General features: G+C 36.4%; 2 protein-coding genes across 2 annotated transcripts in view; both read right to left on the bottom strand.

Annotated features, from left to right (window-relative positions):
- Positions 1 to 515: 515 nt before the first annotated feature.
- LOC107552121 (N-alpha-acetyltransferase 15, NatA auxiliary subunit-like) lies at positions 516 to 1,462 on the bottom strand. Its single transcript, XM_016233950.1, has 4 exons — positions 1,395 to 1,462; positions 1,133 to 1,231; positions 756 to 899; positions 516 to 655 (listed from the first exon to the last, which is right to left on the bottom strand). Exons 2-4 carry the CDS (start codon positions 1,215 to 1,217, stop codon positions 516 to 518), a joined length of 369 nt encoding a protein of 122 aa, XP_016089436.1. The 5' UTR covers positions 1,218 to 1,231; positions 1,395 to 1,462.
- A 74-nt stretch (positions 1,463 to 1,536) lies between these two features.
- naa15b (N-alpha-acetyltransferase 15, NatA auxiliary subunit b) overlaps positions 1,537 to 14,103 on the bottom strand; it is a 29,028-nt gene continuing 16,461 nt past the window's right edge. Inside the window, exons 3-20 of the mRNA XM_016233939.1 lie at positions 11,571 to 11,675; positions 10,581 to 10,738; positions 8,607 to 8,741; positions 7,309 to 7,462; positions 6,997 to 7,116; positions 6,804 to 6,899; positions 6,622 to 6,728; positions 6,466 to 6,538; positions 5,039 to 5,208; positions 4,709 to 4,861; positions 4,497 to 4,625; positions 4,188 to 4,401; positions 3,227 to 3,420; positions 2,954 to 3,062; positions 2,673 to 2,771; positions 2,080 to 2,246; positions 1,807 to 1,915; positions 1,537 to 1,643 (exon numbers count right to left, since the gene is read on the bottom strand). Coding sequence (XP_016089425.1) covers positions 1,537 to 1,643; positions 1,807 to 1,915; positions 2,080 to 2,246; positions 2,673 to 2,771; positions 2,954 to 3,062; positions 3,227 to 3,420; positions 4,188 to 4,401; positions 4,497 to 4,625; positions 4,709 to 4,861; positions 5,039 to 5,208; positions 6,466 to 6,538; positions 6,622 to 6,728; positions 6,804 to 6,899; positions 6,997 to 7,116; positions 7,309 to 7,462; positions 8,607 to 8,741; positions 10,581 to 10,738; positions 11,571 to 11,675 — 2,399 coding nt within the window. The remainder of the gene's footprint in view (positions 1,644 to 1,806; positions 1,916 to 2,079; positions 2,247 to 2,672; positions 2,772 to 2,953; positions 3,063 to 3,226; positions 3,421 to 4,187; positions 4,402 to 4,496; positions 4,626 to 4,708; positions 4,862 to 5,038; positions 5,209 to 6,465; positions 6,539 to 6,621; positions 6,729 to 6,803; positions 6,900 to 6,996; positions 7,117 to 7,308; positions 7,463 to 8,606; positions 8,742 to 10,580; positions 10,739 to 11,570; positions 11,676 to 14,103) is intronic.

Here is a 14,103-nt window from a genome sequence, read left to right as displayed (position 1 = left end):
TAGAAAGGTCACACATGATATAGGCGGTATATCATGTGTATATAGTACCGACCCAGTGTTTACAAAGTCAAACGCCCTTTACAAAAAAGGTAAAACAACGATGTTGGATGATTTCGAAGTTGGAGAAAATGAGACTGAGTTTGTCGCCCTAGCCTACCTTTCTGAACCAAAGTACACACAGACGAAAAACTAACCGTGCCTGGCTTTTCCACCATGATTACGTAATACATGAAGTCACGCATGCACTTTGCAGAGCTAGTGCAAGACAAGCATTTGTAGACAAAGTATATAATTCTTATTCTTTTAAGAAAATGACAGATCGTTTTGCTAGATAAGACCCTTATTTCTCGGTTGGGATCGTGTAGAGCCATTTGAAGCTGCATTGAAACTGCAAAGTCCACTATATGGAGGAAAATCCTGGAATGTTTTCCTCAAAATCCTTAATTTCTTTTCAACTGAAGACAGACAGACATTAACATCTTGGATGACATGGGGGTGAGTGAATTATCAGGAAATCAGGAAACTAATCCTTTAAAGTCCTGTAGCCCATTATGTACCTGAATGTTTCTGTTGTTCAGTGATTCATCAAGTGCTATAGCCAGTTCCACCGCTTTCTTCTGTGTTGAAGGGTCTAAGTAGAACATCATTTTGGCAGCTGTAAAGGAAGAAAACAGGTGAAATTGAAAACTGAACATGAAAAATAAGCAGTTTAAAAAAAAAAAAAGCTGAGTGCACAAAGTGTTGAGTATGTGCACCTGCTACTCGATGAGGGATGGAATTGAAGTGCTTGGTGAGGAAGGCCTGGTTGAAGTTCTTAGCATTACTTTCCCCAAACATCCTGGATATTTCCTGCTTGACAACCATGCTGACCGATTCTGCTAGGTCTTTACTTTCAGACACTGTCAGCCAATCAATAGCAACACATTACCAAGCAAACTTTACAATAAAACCAATCACAACACATTGAGGTGAATATGGTGTCAAAAGCAACAAATAAGACAGAGACCAACTGATATATATATATATATATATGGATATATATATATATATATCTCTATATATATAGATAAATATAAATAAATAAATAAAAAACTACTAAACTAAGAGCAAGAGGTAACCTGGGTTCACTCACCTCCTTTAAAGAAGCGCACTAAACACTGGTGAAGCCAAGGGTGGTCCGGGTCTATTGCATAGGCCCTCTTCACTGACTGTAGCATTAACAGGAACTTTTCTGTGAGGAAATTGAGGACAAAGAACATAAAAAAAATGCATCTATTCAAGTCGCGATGGAACGGAAGTCGCAACGGATAATTTCTTTCATACATCCAAGAGAAACATTATCAAAAATGAAAAACTATTATTAGACTGTACAAATGGAGACGTAAAGCATATACCTTTCCTAAAGTAAATCTCAAAGGCCAGAAGGTGCGTGTCTATCTTATTCTTCACCAGGTTTTTCAAGGGTGTCAAGTATATAGATAAATATAAATAAATAAATAAAAAACTACTAAACTAAGAGCAAGAGGTAACCTGGGTTCACTCACCTCCTTTAAAGAAGCGCACTAAACACTGGTGAAGCCAAGGGTGGTCCGGGTCTATTGCATAGGCCCTCTTCACTGACTGTAGCATTAACAGGAACTTTTCTGTGAGGAAATTGAGGACAAAGAACATTAAAAAAATGCATCTATTCAAGTCGCGATGGAACGGAAGTCGCAACAGATAATTTCTTTCATACATCCAAGAGAAACATTATCAAAAATGAAAAACTATTATTAGACTGTACAAATGGAGACGTAAAGCATATACCTTTCCTAAAGTAAATCTCAAAGGCCAGAAGGTGTGTGTCTATCTTATTCTTCACCAGGTTTTTCAAGGGTGTCAAAAACTTTACAGCTTCATCTAATGGGTTCTCAACCTTAAAAATGAAAGAAAGAGAAACGTTTTTGTCCAAGCACAATAAAAGTCTTTGAGTTTCTTCCAATTTCCCCTTGGGTTCCTACTAAAGAGACAAATTGTTTAGAAGTCTTTAAGATAAAGAATCCCCCACTTTCACAAACATTACTCTTAAAACAAACACACCCTGGCGAGTTTCTCTGGTATAAGTTCCTCTTTAGGTCCACCGATCTCTTCGTCATCATCCTCTTTTTTCTTTTTCTGGTTCTTTAACTGTTTCTCTTTCTCTGCATTCTTTTTTTCTTCCTCCAGCTGTGCTTTCTTCTGTGCTCCACCAACGTTTACCATCCAACCTGACAGAACTGGAGAGGATCTGCAAGGAGGAATGGCAGAGGATCCCCAAATCCAGGTGTGAAAAACTTGTTGCATCTTTCCCAAAAAGACTCATGGCTGTATTAGATCAAAAGGGTGCTTTTACTAAATACTGAGCAAAGGGTCTGAATACTTAGGACCATCTGATATTTCAGTTTTTCTTTTTTAATAAATCTGCAAAAATGTCAAAAATTCTGTGTTTTTCTGTCAATATGGGGTGCTGTGTGTACATTAATGAGGAAAAAAAAATGAACTTAAATGATTTTAGCAAATGGCTGCAATATAACAAAGAGTGAAAAATTTAAGGGGGTCTGAATACTTTCCGTACCCACTGTATATAGATAAATATAAATAAATAAATAAAAAACTACTAAACTAAGAGCAAGAGGTAACCTGGGTTCACTCACCTCCTTTAAAGAAGCGCACTAAACACTGGTGAAGCCAAGGGTGGTCCGGGTCTATTGCATAGGCCCTCTTCACTGACTGTAGCATTAACAGGAACTTTTCTGTGAGGAAATTGAGGACAAAGAACATTAAAAAAATGCATCTATTCAAGTCGCGATGGAACGGAAGTCGCAACAGATAATTTCTTTCATACATCCAAGAGAAACATTATCAAAAATGAAAAACTATTATTAGACTGTACAAATGGAGATGAGAATGGAGTTCAGAGATGTAAAGCATGTACCTTTCCTAAAGTAGATCTCAAAGGCCAGAAGGTGTGTGTCTATCTTATTCTTCACCAGGTTTTTCAAGGGTGTCAGAAACTTTACAGCTTCATCTAATGGGTTCTCAACCTTAAAAATGAAAGAAAGAGAAACGTTTTTGTCCAAGCACAATAAAAGTCTTTGAGTTTCTTCCAATTTCCCCTTGGGTTCCTACTAAAGAGACAAATTGTTTAGAAGTCTTTAAGATAAAGAATCCCCCACTTTCACAAACATTACTCTTAAAACAAACACACCCTGGCGAGTTTCTCTGGTATAAGTTCCTCTTTAGGTCCGCCGATCTCTTCGTCATCATCCTCTTTTTTCTTTTTCTGGTTCTTTAACTGTTTCTCTTTCTCTGCATTCTTTTTTTCTTCCTCCAGCTGTGCTTTCTTCTGTGCTCTCCGTTGCTTGTTCCTTAACTTCTTCAGTTCTTTGTCAGTCAGGTTCCCTGTTTGGAAAACAGAAGCAACATTAAGCACACTTTAAACATATACAGACTTGCTTCAGTGTATGGAAGCCCATTTCTGGCATGGAATAAAAAAAAAATTAACTTTTTCCTCCTCCGCACAATATAGACTGTTTTCTCGCAATTGAAAAGACCTTTTTCTCAGAACTGTCAAAAATGCAAAAGCTCTTTACATCTCAAAATCTGACTGTTTCTTTGAATACTGAGTCTACATCTTGCAATTCAGTTTTGTTTAGTGCTGTCAAACGATTAATTGCGATTAATCGCATTCCAGGATAAAAGTTTGTGTTTGCATAATATGTGTGTGTTCTGTGTATATTTATTATGTATATATAGACATATATAATATATAAATTGAAAATATTTACGTCTATATTTATGTTCATATATTTTCTATTATAAATAAATATATTTAATACATAAAAATATTTTTTTTCTGAAATATATACATGCATGTTTGTGTATTTACATATACATAATAAATATACACAGTACACATACATATATTATGTAAACAAAAACTTTTATTTTGGATGCGATTAATCGTTTGACAGCACTAGTTTTGTTGTTTCCACCACAGAACAAAAAATAAAGTTAATTGTGTCTTTTTTGTCTCACTATTCTGACTTTTCTCCCCCTCACAATTCTACGAGGAAAAAAGTCAAAACCGTGAGGGGTAAGAGTCGCAAATACCTTTATTTTTTTATTCCATGACAGAAACTGTTTTCTAAAGATTTATGCCATATTACCAGTATCAGCCTGTAGTTCCTTGCTGTCATCCGTTAGCGGGTTGTCATGCAGGTTGAGGTAGATTAGGATGGCGGTTTGTGAGGCTTTGAAGTAGAATGGGTGCATACGTAACACATCCTCTAGTTTAAGCAGGTCCACATAGGAACGCAGCGTCATCTTCCGCATGCAATACGTATGGAAGTCAAACTGGTCATCTGTTATCTCTACAAAGTGCTGTAATAAACGAATGCAAGAAGGAAGTAGTCAGATGAGGAGGTAAAAGCAACACACAAATACCATAATATACTGACAAAGCAAAGACGACTAACCCTTTCAATCTCATGGCATTTTTTGAGTGCTTCTCCATATTTCTTCATGGATTTATAGGCCAGAGCACATTCAGTCTGGAACCACATGCACTGCATCTCATTCAGATTCTCTACCGCAGACGCTCCCTCCTGAGAGAGAGGAACAAAGCGGTTACACACAAAACACCTATGAGAAGATTAGGTACTCAAAAGTGCGCACACAGTTCCCTTACCCTTGTGAATTTGGCACACATTTCCTCAGCCTCCTTAATCAGACCTGCTTTAAGCAGGTACTTGGCGCATTTGGAGTTAATAAAACGGTCTGCTGTGTCCAGGGCCTGAGCTTCATCCATCCAACGAGCTGCTTCCCGGATATTCCCAGCATGCTGAGTGAGGAAATACAAACGGGACCCAATGGAGTCAGGATATGACAATCAAATCACCGAACCCAGCTAATTATTCAAATTTTCTTTTAATTACGTCGTTGCAATCATCGTTTTAATTAGCATACTGCAATTTGAATAAATCTGCAAAATAGTAATTGTGTGCAATGCATTTTGTACCTTGTATATCTTGGCTTTAATGAGGAAGAGCTCTATCAGTGTAGGTGTGCTCTCAATGGCAGCATTGATGTATTCGAGAGCCATGGTGTGCTGGCGGATCTGATCATAGTGCTGAGCCAGGAAATACTGCAGCCAGAGTAATGTAGTGGGCGGCTCCTCCTTGCCATCATCTATATGTGAACATCAAAAGAACCAAACAGGTAATGCTAATCCACTGATACACATTAGACAGTCACCACAGCATTAAAAGCATCATATTAATTTCTCCATAATGTCCACTTATAACGTTTGCTTCTTTGCACTAATGTAGTTTTATACAAGCATTTTCCACCCTCTTCCTCTTAGATTTAAATAGCCTATTTTTCAGTAGTGTGCCTTTAAACCTTACATCTTTCTTTGATTAATAATTATAATTAAATTATATATAAAAAATAAAACCCAATTGTTATTATTAATAATAATAATAATAATAGGAAATGGATAGATGGATATATATGCATGCATTATAAAAAAAAACAATACTTTGTAAATAAGAACAGTTTATAAAAGTGTTCTTCAATATCATCTTGGCAAAGTTCGCATTATGTTGATTTAAACTGTAAAAACCAGTCTGATATAATTCAGAGAGCTTGATAATACAAATTTTAGCTGCTAAATTCTCATTTTGGGATCCTTCTGAAGGATACACAGAGCAGAAGGTGCTACACACGGCCAGGAACAACAAATGGTCTGGCAAAATGTCTACATATTTATTTCTACAGTTTACATATTTTTGTGCACAAAGAAAACAAAAATAATGACTTTATGCAACAATTTCTTCTCTTCCGTGTCAGTCTCCACCGTGCATTCACAAGAGTACCACAACGCATGCGTATGGTGCTGCTGACGCAGGAACCTGCATTCTGGCATCATGGTACTGTCTTGAATGCGCATCGAATTCTGACATGAAAGAGAAGAAATTGCTGAATAAAGTAGTTATTTTTGTTTTCTTTGCACATAAAAAGTATTCTCGTAGCTTCATAAAATTACAGTTGAAGCACTGATGTCACATGGACTATTTTTACGATGTTCTTACTACCTTTCGGGCCTCGAACGTGTCAGTTGTGTTGCGGTCTATGCAGGGTCAGAAAGCTCTCGGATTTCATCACAAATATCGTAATTTGTGTTCCGAAGATGAATGAAGGTCTTACAAGGTTGGAACGACATGAGGGTGAGTAATTAATGACAAAAATTGTATTTTTGGGTGAACTAACCCTTTAACTCTTTTTCACATAAATGTGGATGTTCACATAGTTACAACTGCTCCGACAATATTTCAATACAGTATTTTTGCACTAGAGAAAGTTTTGTGCACGTTATAGTGCAGATTGACATTTTGTTTTCAAAAATGTGATTGGTCATATGACCCAATACTTTAAAAAACATACCGTTTGGGCTGAACATTCGACAGCTCCGTAATGACGTTTCAAATCCAACAACTAATTCTTCAATTATTGAGACCTGCAATTAAAACAAAATGTGAAAAACACATTTGGATGTAAACCCTAGTTGGCATGTTCTGTGTGATTAGATTCGGTCCTCACTTTCTCTTTGTCCTGATAGAGAGATCTGAGTGTGGTGAAGACAGGAGGACAGCCCTTACTGAAGTTCATTCTTAAATATCTATCCAGACACTCCCGAAACTTATCTCCTGAACAATACAGAAACAATTTCACTCAACATACTGATGAAGCTGATGTATTAGACCAGAGGAAGAACTGCCTACCAGACAGGAAGCTGAGTGGTAATCTGCGAGGTACGAGGCCTTTAGGGTATTTCTCCCAGGCCTCCTCATAGATCTTCAGCTTCTCTTCTGTACTTGCTAAAAAACACCAGAATCACTGTGTTTTGTTAAACTCTTACTAGTCCGTGTATAAGATGAGATAAAAATATGCAGACAAATCATTGTTCATGTGTACCAGGCTTGAGGGCTCTTTCCAGGCCATGGTAATAAGACCAGTTTTCAGGATTTCTCTCCTGTAGTCGTCTGTACACATCTGCCGCCTCCTCAGACCGTTCCAGATTCAACAGCAGCTCCCCTACACATCCACAACACGAGGAGTGAAAATAAAAAGAGAGAATTTTCCATAGGGCACCACAAACAGGAAGTCAATCTGCTAGACAAGCAAAATGTGAATAGGAAACACTGCATAATGGACAAAATAATTTAAAAGCAGAGGAAAAAAATAAAAAATAGGAAAAACTTGGAAGAAAGAGGTGCACTGATGTACCTTTGGTTTCCTCCACGGCCAGTTTATCACAGATCTGTTTTTCGTAGGTGGTGAGATGCTCCAGAGCTTCTCTCAAGAGTCCCGCCTCCCTCAAGACCTCATTCTGATACAGCAGCAGCTCACTGTACTCATAATCCACCTTGTCAGGGGACGTCTGAAAAATCAAACATTTCTAAACATTATAAAAAAACTAATACAGAAAGGTTTTATTGCGTAAACAAATTCCACTATATAACAGTTAGGAATCTTTTATTTAGCCTGCCGACTTGTAATTTCCCTTTGTGCTAGAAACCAATGAGAGGAAGTAAGCATCTTATCTTGGATGCCACAACAAACACATGCCATTGTGCTGCCTGTTGACCTGGAGTGGCAGTTTGACGTCTTCACAATACCTCATTAGCCACTCCAGTTACCGCTGCCCCTGTTCTTTCAAATCTATTCCAAGCTAATAGGGATGTAAAAAGTACAGGTACTTTAATACTAAATTGGATATTTTTACATGCTCTGAGAACAGCGCTTGTGGTTCGATACAATGCAGATGTGAGTGTAAAATTCCCCGCCACTTTCCTATCAAATCTCCACTGTCCCATGTAACAAACACAAAACACAATAAGATAAAAGTCTGTCCTTAATATTAGTCAAACTATATAACTATATAAATAATATTATGAACATTTTTTTATTTTTTTTTCTCCGTGCATGAGCATTTAAGTTAAATATGCTTTTACTTGTTAACTAAATAATTCTAAATGTTAGAACAATTGAAAAAAATCTGATAAAATAAAGTAGAAATTAGGTAAAAAATTAAAATGTGAAATGTTGCCTTGGTTACTAAATTAAATAAATATAAAAGGAAATACTAAATTAAAGTAAATTAAATACTAAAATTACTAAAACAAAAAACTAGATAGAAATATGTAAAAAAAAAAAATTTTTACTACAATTATTATGTAACAAAAACTACTAAAAATAACAAATGCACATCAAAATAAAACAAATTAAAATGCAAACTTAAAAGAAACATCAAAAATATTATTACAAATTTATAAATGTGTATAAATACTTATTCTGACTGGTACAAGCCATTGTTTTAATTTAATTTGTCTAGTCTTTTTTTTTTTTTTTTAAATAAGATCTTTCACTACCCATGTAGTGATACTGGTTTTCACTTTCCAAAATTGGGGTTTAAAACCTTGTTTTCATTGGTACTGGCATAAACTGCAAAATTTTGGGTATTGTGACAAACCTACAAAATTAAGAACTTGAATCTTGATGCATCTCGTCATGTCTGCATTTACCTGTTGTGTTTTTCTAAACTCCTCAATGATTTTGGCAGCCATCTCATAGTCCTCTAAGAGGTGATATGCAATGGCGTAGCCAATCCATGACGCTCGCTGCGCTGGCCGCAACTGCAGCAGCTGATACCGGGTCTCCTATAAGAGTCAATAAAGTCAGAATGAGGGATTTCTCTGGTGTTAGGTTTTTACAAGGTCCAAGCTTTAAAAAACTTTTAAAGGTTTAAGTTCTTGCTGAATGCAGAGGTGAAATTAGATCCCTTTCAAAACAATGTAACAAAGTACCTTCTAAAACTACAGAAAACAACAGTGGATCCATATTGCACAAAGCCCACATATGAAAGGCTTTCATTTCAGTGGTAAAAGTCGGTATCAGAGTAGCCTGAGGGTATGAAACATTAAACACCCACTTTATCATACCGCAGAAGACAAAGAAACAAAGACACAAGAGAGGAGGAGAGAGAAGTAAGCTCAAGAGACAGGAAATGGACATTGCTGATTCACGGCTGCTGTATTTGACTCAACATACACATGCATATTAAGTTGCATTGTGCAGTAATATGGGGCTATTAATTACATTAATGCAATTAATACCAACATATTTTAAATTATATATTTTACATATAAAAGGGCATATTAAAGGGCATATTCTACAATAAATAAAATTTACACTATAGTTCAACTGTTTGAGGTCAAAAAATATCTTCTGACCAAGGCTGCATTTATTTGAAAAATACAGTAAAACAGCGAAATATTATTACAATTTAAGATAACTGTTTTCTATTTTATTTCTGTAATGGCAAATCTGAAGTTTTAGAAGCCATTATTTCAGTGTCACATGATCCTTCAGAAATCATTATAATATGATTTGTTGCTCAAGAAACATTTTTAGACCCGTTTCCTTACTCAAAGTATTTATGTTGTTAAAAATTTCTATAATTACGCGTTGATTCACACGACTTAGAAATTTTTATATCAAACTTTGAATTGAATTTGTTCTACCTTAAAAAAAGACAAGTAAACATTCAGTAATAAAATAAGAGCAAATAAATGATGAGAAATGGCACAAATAAATACAGCAGAATAAATAAACAAATATAATACTGATTTAAGATTTTCAGCTAGGTCTACAATTAGTATTCAGTTACAGCAATACTACAGAAATGGAATAAATTAAATGCAAAAAAAACACCGGATAGTCTTCCCGCTATAAATAAATACAGATTTATTCTTACATTTAAAGTTACAAAAGTTACTCAGTCAAGAGAAGTGAGTGATTTTCTCTGTTTTGTTTGATTAACACAGACAACAGCACTGCTGTCACTTTAAGACCGAAAGCACAGATGCAGTATGTTCGCTTAAGACATATTCGACTGGGTTTATGTGAATACTCACCAAGATGAGCATTTTCACATAATTTTTTGTGTATCTGAACATTTAACCACCACGAACAAAAAAATAAAAAATAAAAACTCAATCCAGTATTTGAGCTGTCGGAGAGGAGGCTCTGTATGCGCACGTTTTGGGTGTGAGAGCTTAGAAAACAGCATGCAACAAAATTGGCATCTCTTGAAAAAGGAAGACGCGGTAGTGCTGAATCACTCATGCTGTTTATGAAATTACAGTCTCACAGAAACTTTTCAAAATACTGATTTGATCTGATCATCTGTGGGGATTCATTTACTTGTTAAACTTACACGCTTTTGTGGATAAATGTTTGCAGGAATTTCATGCATAATAAATGTGGAACCTGTGGGGACTTAGTAAAATTATACACAATACCCACGCTGAAATTCAAGTCCTGATAAATGGCTGTACTGTCACTTTTAAATAATTTAATTCATCCTTGCTGATTAAATGCATTAATGTCTTTCATAAAAGTTTTATTGAACACAAAAAATAACTTTTTTTTTTAAATTCTGAACAGTACTGTAATTCAACAAATAAAATGAAACTCATACTCATACACATACTCACCCTGTAACCCTCCAGGTCTCTCATCTGGATCTGCAGGAGAGAGAGATCTCGAAGGATCTGTAAGTTGTCTTTGTCCCATTTCAGTGCGTTTCTGTAGCACTTTATAGCCTCGTCATACTTCTTGTCAGACCTCTGGAGCAAACCATACACGTGCCAGCCTGAAAATGTCACGTTAAGGAGAGCAGGGGAACTTTACAGAGACACTACAGAGCTGATAACAGTACAATACTGTGCCCAGGATAATCACTTAAATTTAGATTGTCCACTGGTCTCATTGAGTCAAACCCCCAAATATAAAGATCCCCTATGTTTTATATATATATATATATCTCAAGACAGCTATATGGTTTCATTTATACCATAAAGGAAGACAGAGTGATTGTCAACTAAAAATAATAAGTTACATGGACAATGTGTTGCAATGTTAAATGATTGGCGTATACGTGTTTTTTTTTCCCCATCAAGGCCATCCACACTAATAAAATAACAAGAAAATGTTTAGTATTAAGCTAATTTCAGTCTGTCTTCAGTCTACCCACCCTTAAACATGAAGATAAACATTTTCAATTAAATTCAAATAAACTTAAGCATTTCAAAACCTGTGGTAAGTGTGTCTTATGAAGAAACATCCAGTAAAAGAATGAAGTAATTTAGTACATGGTATTTTTCTCTGTGAAACCCGAACCTCTAGGATGTGAAGCATTTGAGGAAACACTGCACTGTGTGTTTGGCTCTCTAAACAGTTCATGGTGTCACTGCACATCATAGTCAGACACAGGGCAGGAATCTTGGCCAGGGTCCATCACCCCCACCGGCAGCGACAGGCTTCAAATCGAGACAAATACTCGTGTTGTGAACATGGTGCTGTGAACATGAGGAAATAAACTCATTCCAACTGCTCCAACACAGGGAGCATTATCATACTACTGTGCATAAATTTCAAACTGAAAGCTTTCAAACATGTGTGTCAATCTCTATATCCAAGGATACAGACGTGGCTCTTCAGGTCATTTCGGAGACCTCTGCGGACAAGTTCATAGGCTTCTTCTTTCTTCCCCAGGCAGTTTAGGGTCAGGCCTTTCATCGCCAGCGTCTCTGCAAAGATCATAACTTTTAACTAGGGATGTAACGATTAACCGCGAGCCGGTTGAAAATCGATTTAAATATGTGACGATTCAAATCGGTTGAGATGCCAAACAAATCGCGATTCAATTAGGGGTAAGAGCTTATATGAATGTATGTCTGAGGGGAACTTACTTCTTTCGACTGTATTTTTTCTTTTCCTCTTGCCTCTGTATAATGCATATTAAAGTTCATATTAAAGCCCTGCGCTGCTTTGTTTACAGCGGAAACCAAGGAAATGCTTTAAGCACCACCTGCTGGCAGAGAGTGAATCTGCGTCTTGTTTAGCTCATCTGCTGTTTCCATTTCATGCAAATATTTTTATGCATAGTTTCACAAACCTGAAGTCAAACCATTCTGTTTTTGCTTCAAATTTCGAAATTATACAATGCAATTTAGATTAAAAACTGCTCATGTTGCATGTATGCAGCATCTTTGTTTGGATCATGATTAAAATGCAGTGGTTGTCTCTCATTTTAAATGGAAAGAGCACAGACAAAGCCTTAGTTTGTTTATATGAAGAGATTTCTTTTATTTGTGTTACTTATTTATTTGATTTGGGGGAACTTACTGTCTTTAGAAAAGTTTAGATTGTATTTTTTCTTTTCCTCTTGCCTCTGTATAATGCATATTAAAGTTCATATTAAAGCCCTGCGCTGCTTTGTTTACAGCGGAAACCAAGGAAATGCTTTAAGCACCACCTGCTGGCAGAGAGTGAATCTGCGTCTTGTTTAGCTCATCTGCTGTTTCCATTTCATGCAAATATTTTTATGCATAGTTTCACAAACCTGAAGTCAAACCATTCTGTTTTTGCTTCAAATTTCGAAATTATACAATGCAATTTAGATTAAAAACTGCTCATGTTGCATGTATGCAGCATCTTTGTTTGGATCATGATTAAAATGCAGTGGTTGTCTCTCATTTTAAATGGAAAGAGCACAGACAAAGCCTTAGTTTGTTTATATGAAGAGATTTCTTTTATTTGTGTTACTTATTTATTTGATTTGGGGCTTGTTTTAAAATTTCAATTTAGTTTTGTTATTTACATTTACAATATATTTAAATAGCAAACAATTTTATCCAAAGCGACTAACAAATGAGGACAATAGAACCAATCAAAACCAACAAAAGAGCAATAATTTACAAGTGCTGTATTAGTATATTATTATAGTGTTATATTTCAATTTCACAAAGAAACGTACAGAATTTTGTTCAAGCAATAATAAAAGGACACATTTAATTTATAATTTGTCTTAAATCTCATTTTGTAAAAAAAAATTGAATCGTGAGTTGAGTGAATCGTTACATCCCTACTTTTCACCCATTAACCCTTTGTAAACTATCATGTGCTAAGTAATCAAACACCTGCACATTTCAAACAAGAAAGTTTTATGTTAAAGGGGTCATATGATGCGATTTCAATTTTTCCTTTCTCTTTGGAGTGTTACAAGCTCTTGGTGCATAAAGAAGATCTGTAAAGTTGCAAAGACTAAAGTCTCAAATCCAAAGAGATATTCTTTATAAAAGTTAAGAGTCAACCACACCTACCTAAAACGGCTCGTTCTAACACGCCCCAACATACCTACGTCGCTCTGTGGGAAGATTTGCATAACGCCGCTCAAATGTTCACGCAAAGAAAGAAGGCATAACTTTTATTCTCATTTTAGTATTGTTGTTGCCGCGGCCGCCATGTCCTGAAGACGCTGTGTGCTTCGTTGTGAAAGTGAAAAACTACTTTGTTTGGTCTTCCAAAAGAGGACGATATCCGCTTCCTCATGCCTACAGCTGATCCGTGCTGGTCGCTGAGGGAATACATCAACTTTGCACTGTGGATCGCCGGATCGGCTTTCACCGTGGACGAAGCCTGGGGTCGTCACATGTGCTTGCCGCTCCTTCATCGGATCCGCCGGCCGCGCCGTTCTCGACCCCGCCGCCTATGCTCACTCTAGCCCGGCCTCAGCTCACACTAAGCCGGGGCTTCCGCTCACGGAAGAGGCCACGACTACAAATCAGTGGTTAAGTTGTATTTACAACACTGTTCCAGAACAGTTTAACCCAAATATCCAGATGTGTGCAGCACATTTTATGGAGGACTGTTTATTGATCCTGGGAGAGTAACGTTAGACTAAAATGCCGGCAGTTCTGACTCACATAAGTACGTTTTAATTTAAAGGATTTGCCACTGATGATTCAAACGCGAGTTTTGGGCAGTGTAGAGTAGCACTTGTTGTTTGTCATTTCTCTGATCACAAATGCAGAGAGGGTTTTATGTTTACGCGGTGCCATGCAATGCAACGCAATGCATAAAAAGACAGTATAAGTCATTATTATCAGTAATTATGTCCCCACTGGATGCAACAAATGCCTCGTTTGTAATAGGTTTTAATGTTTTTGTCTCGTC

The sequence above is a fragment of the Sinocyclocheilus grahami genome, unplaced genomic scaffold, assembly GCF_001515645.1.
Source record: "Sinocyclocheilus grahami isolate Dianchi unplaced genomic scaffold, SAMN03320097.WGS_v1.1 scaffold17.1, whole genome shotgun sequence".
Classification (NCBI taxonomy): Eukaryota; Metazoa; Chordata; class Actinopteri; order Cypriniformes; family Cyprinidae; genus Sinocyclocheilus; species Sinocyclocheilus grahami.
This window is presented reverse-complemented; position numbering and strand designations above follow the sequence as displayed.

What these genes read in the sequence shown, in the direction of transcription:
- LOC107552121 (XM_016233950.1), bottom strand. Translation starts at nt 1,217, where the DNA reads ATGCTACAGTCAGTGAAGAGGGCCTATGCAATAGACCCGGACCACCCT. An exon ending in AGTGCGCTTCTTTAAAGGAG is followed by an intron (nt 900 to 1,132) that starts GTGAGTGAACCC and finishes ATTGGCTGACAG; the next exon opens with TGTCTGAAAGTAAAGACCTA. An exon ending in CATCCCTCATCGAGTAGCAG is followed by an intron (nt 656 to 755) that starts GTGCACATACTC and finishes CTTCCTTTACAG; the next exon opens with CTGCCAAAATGATGTTCTAC.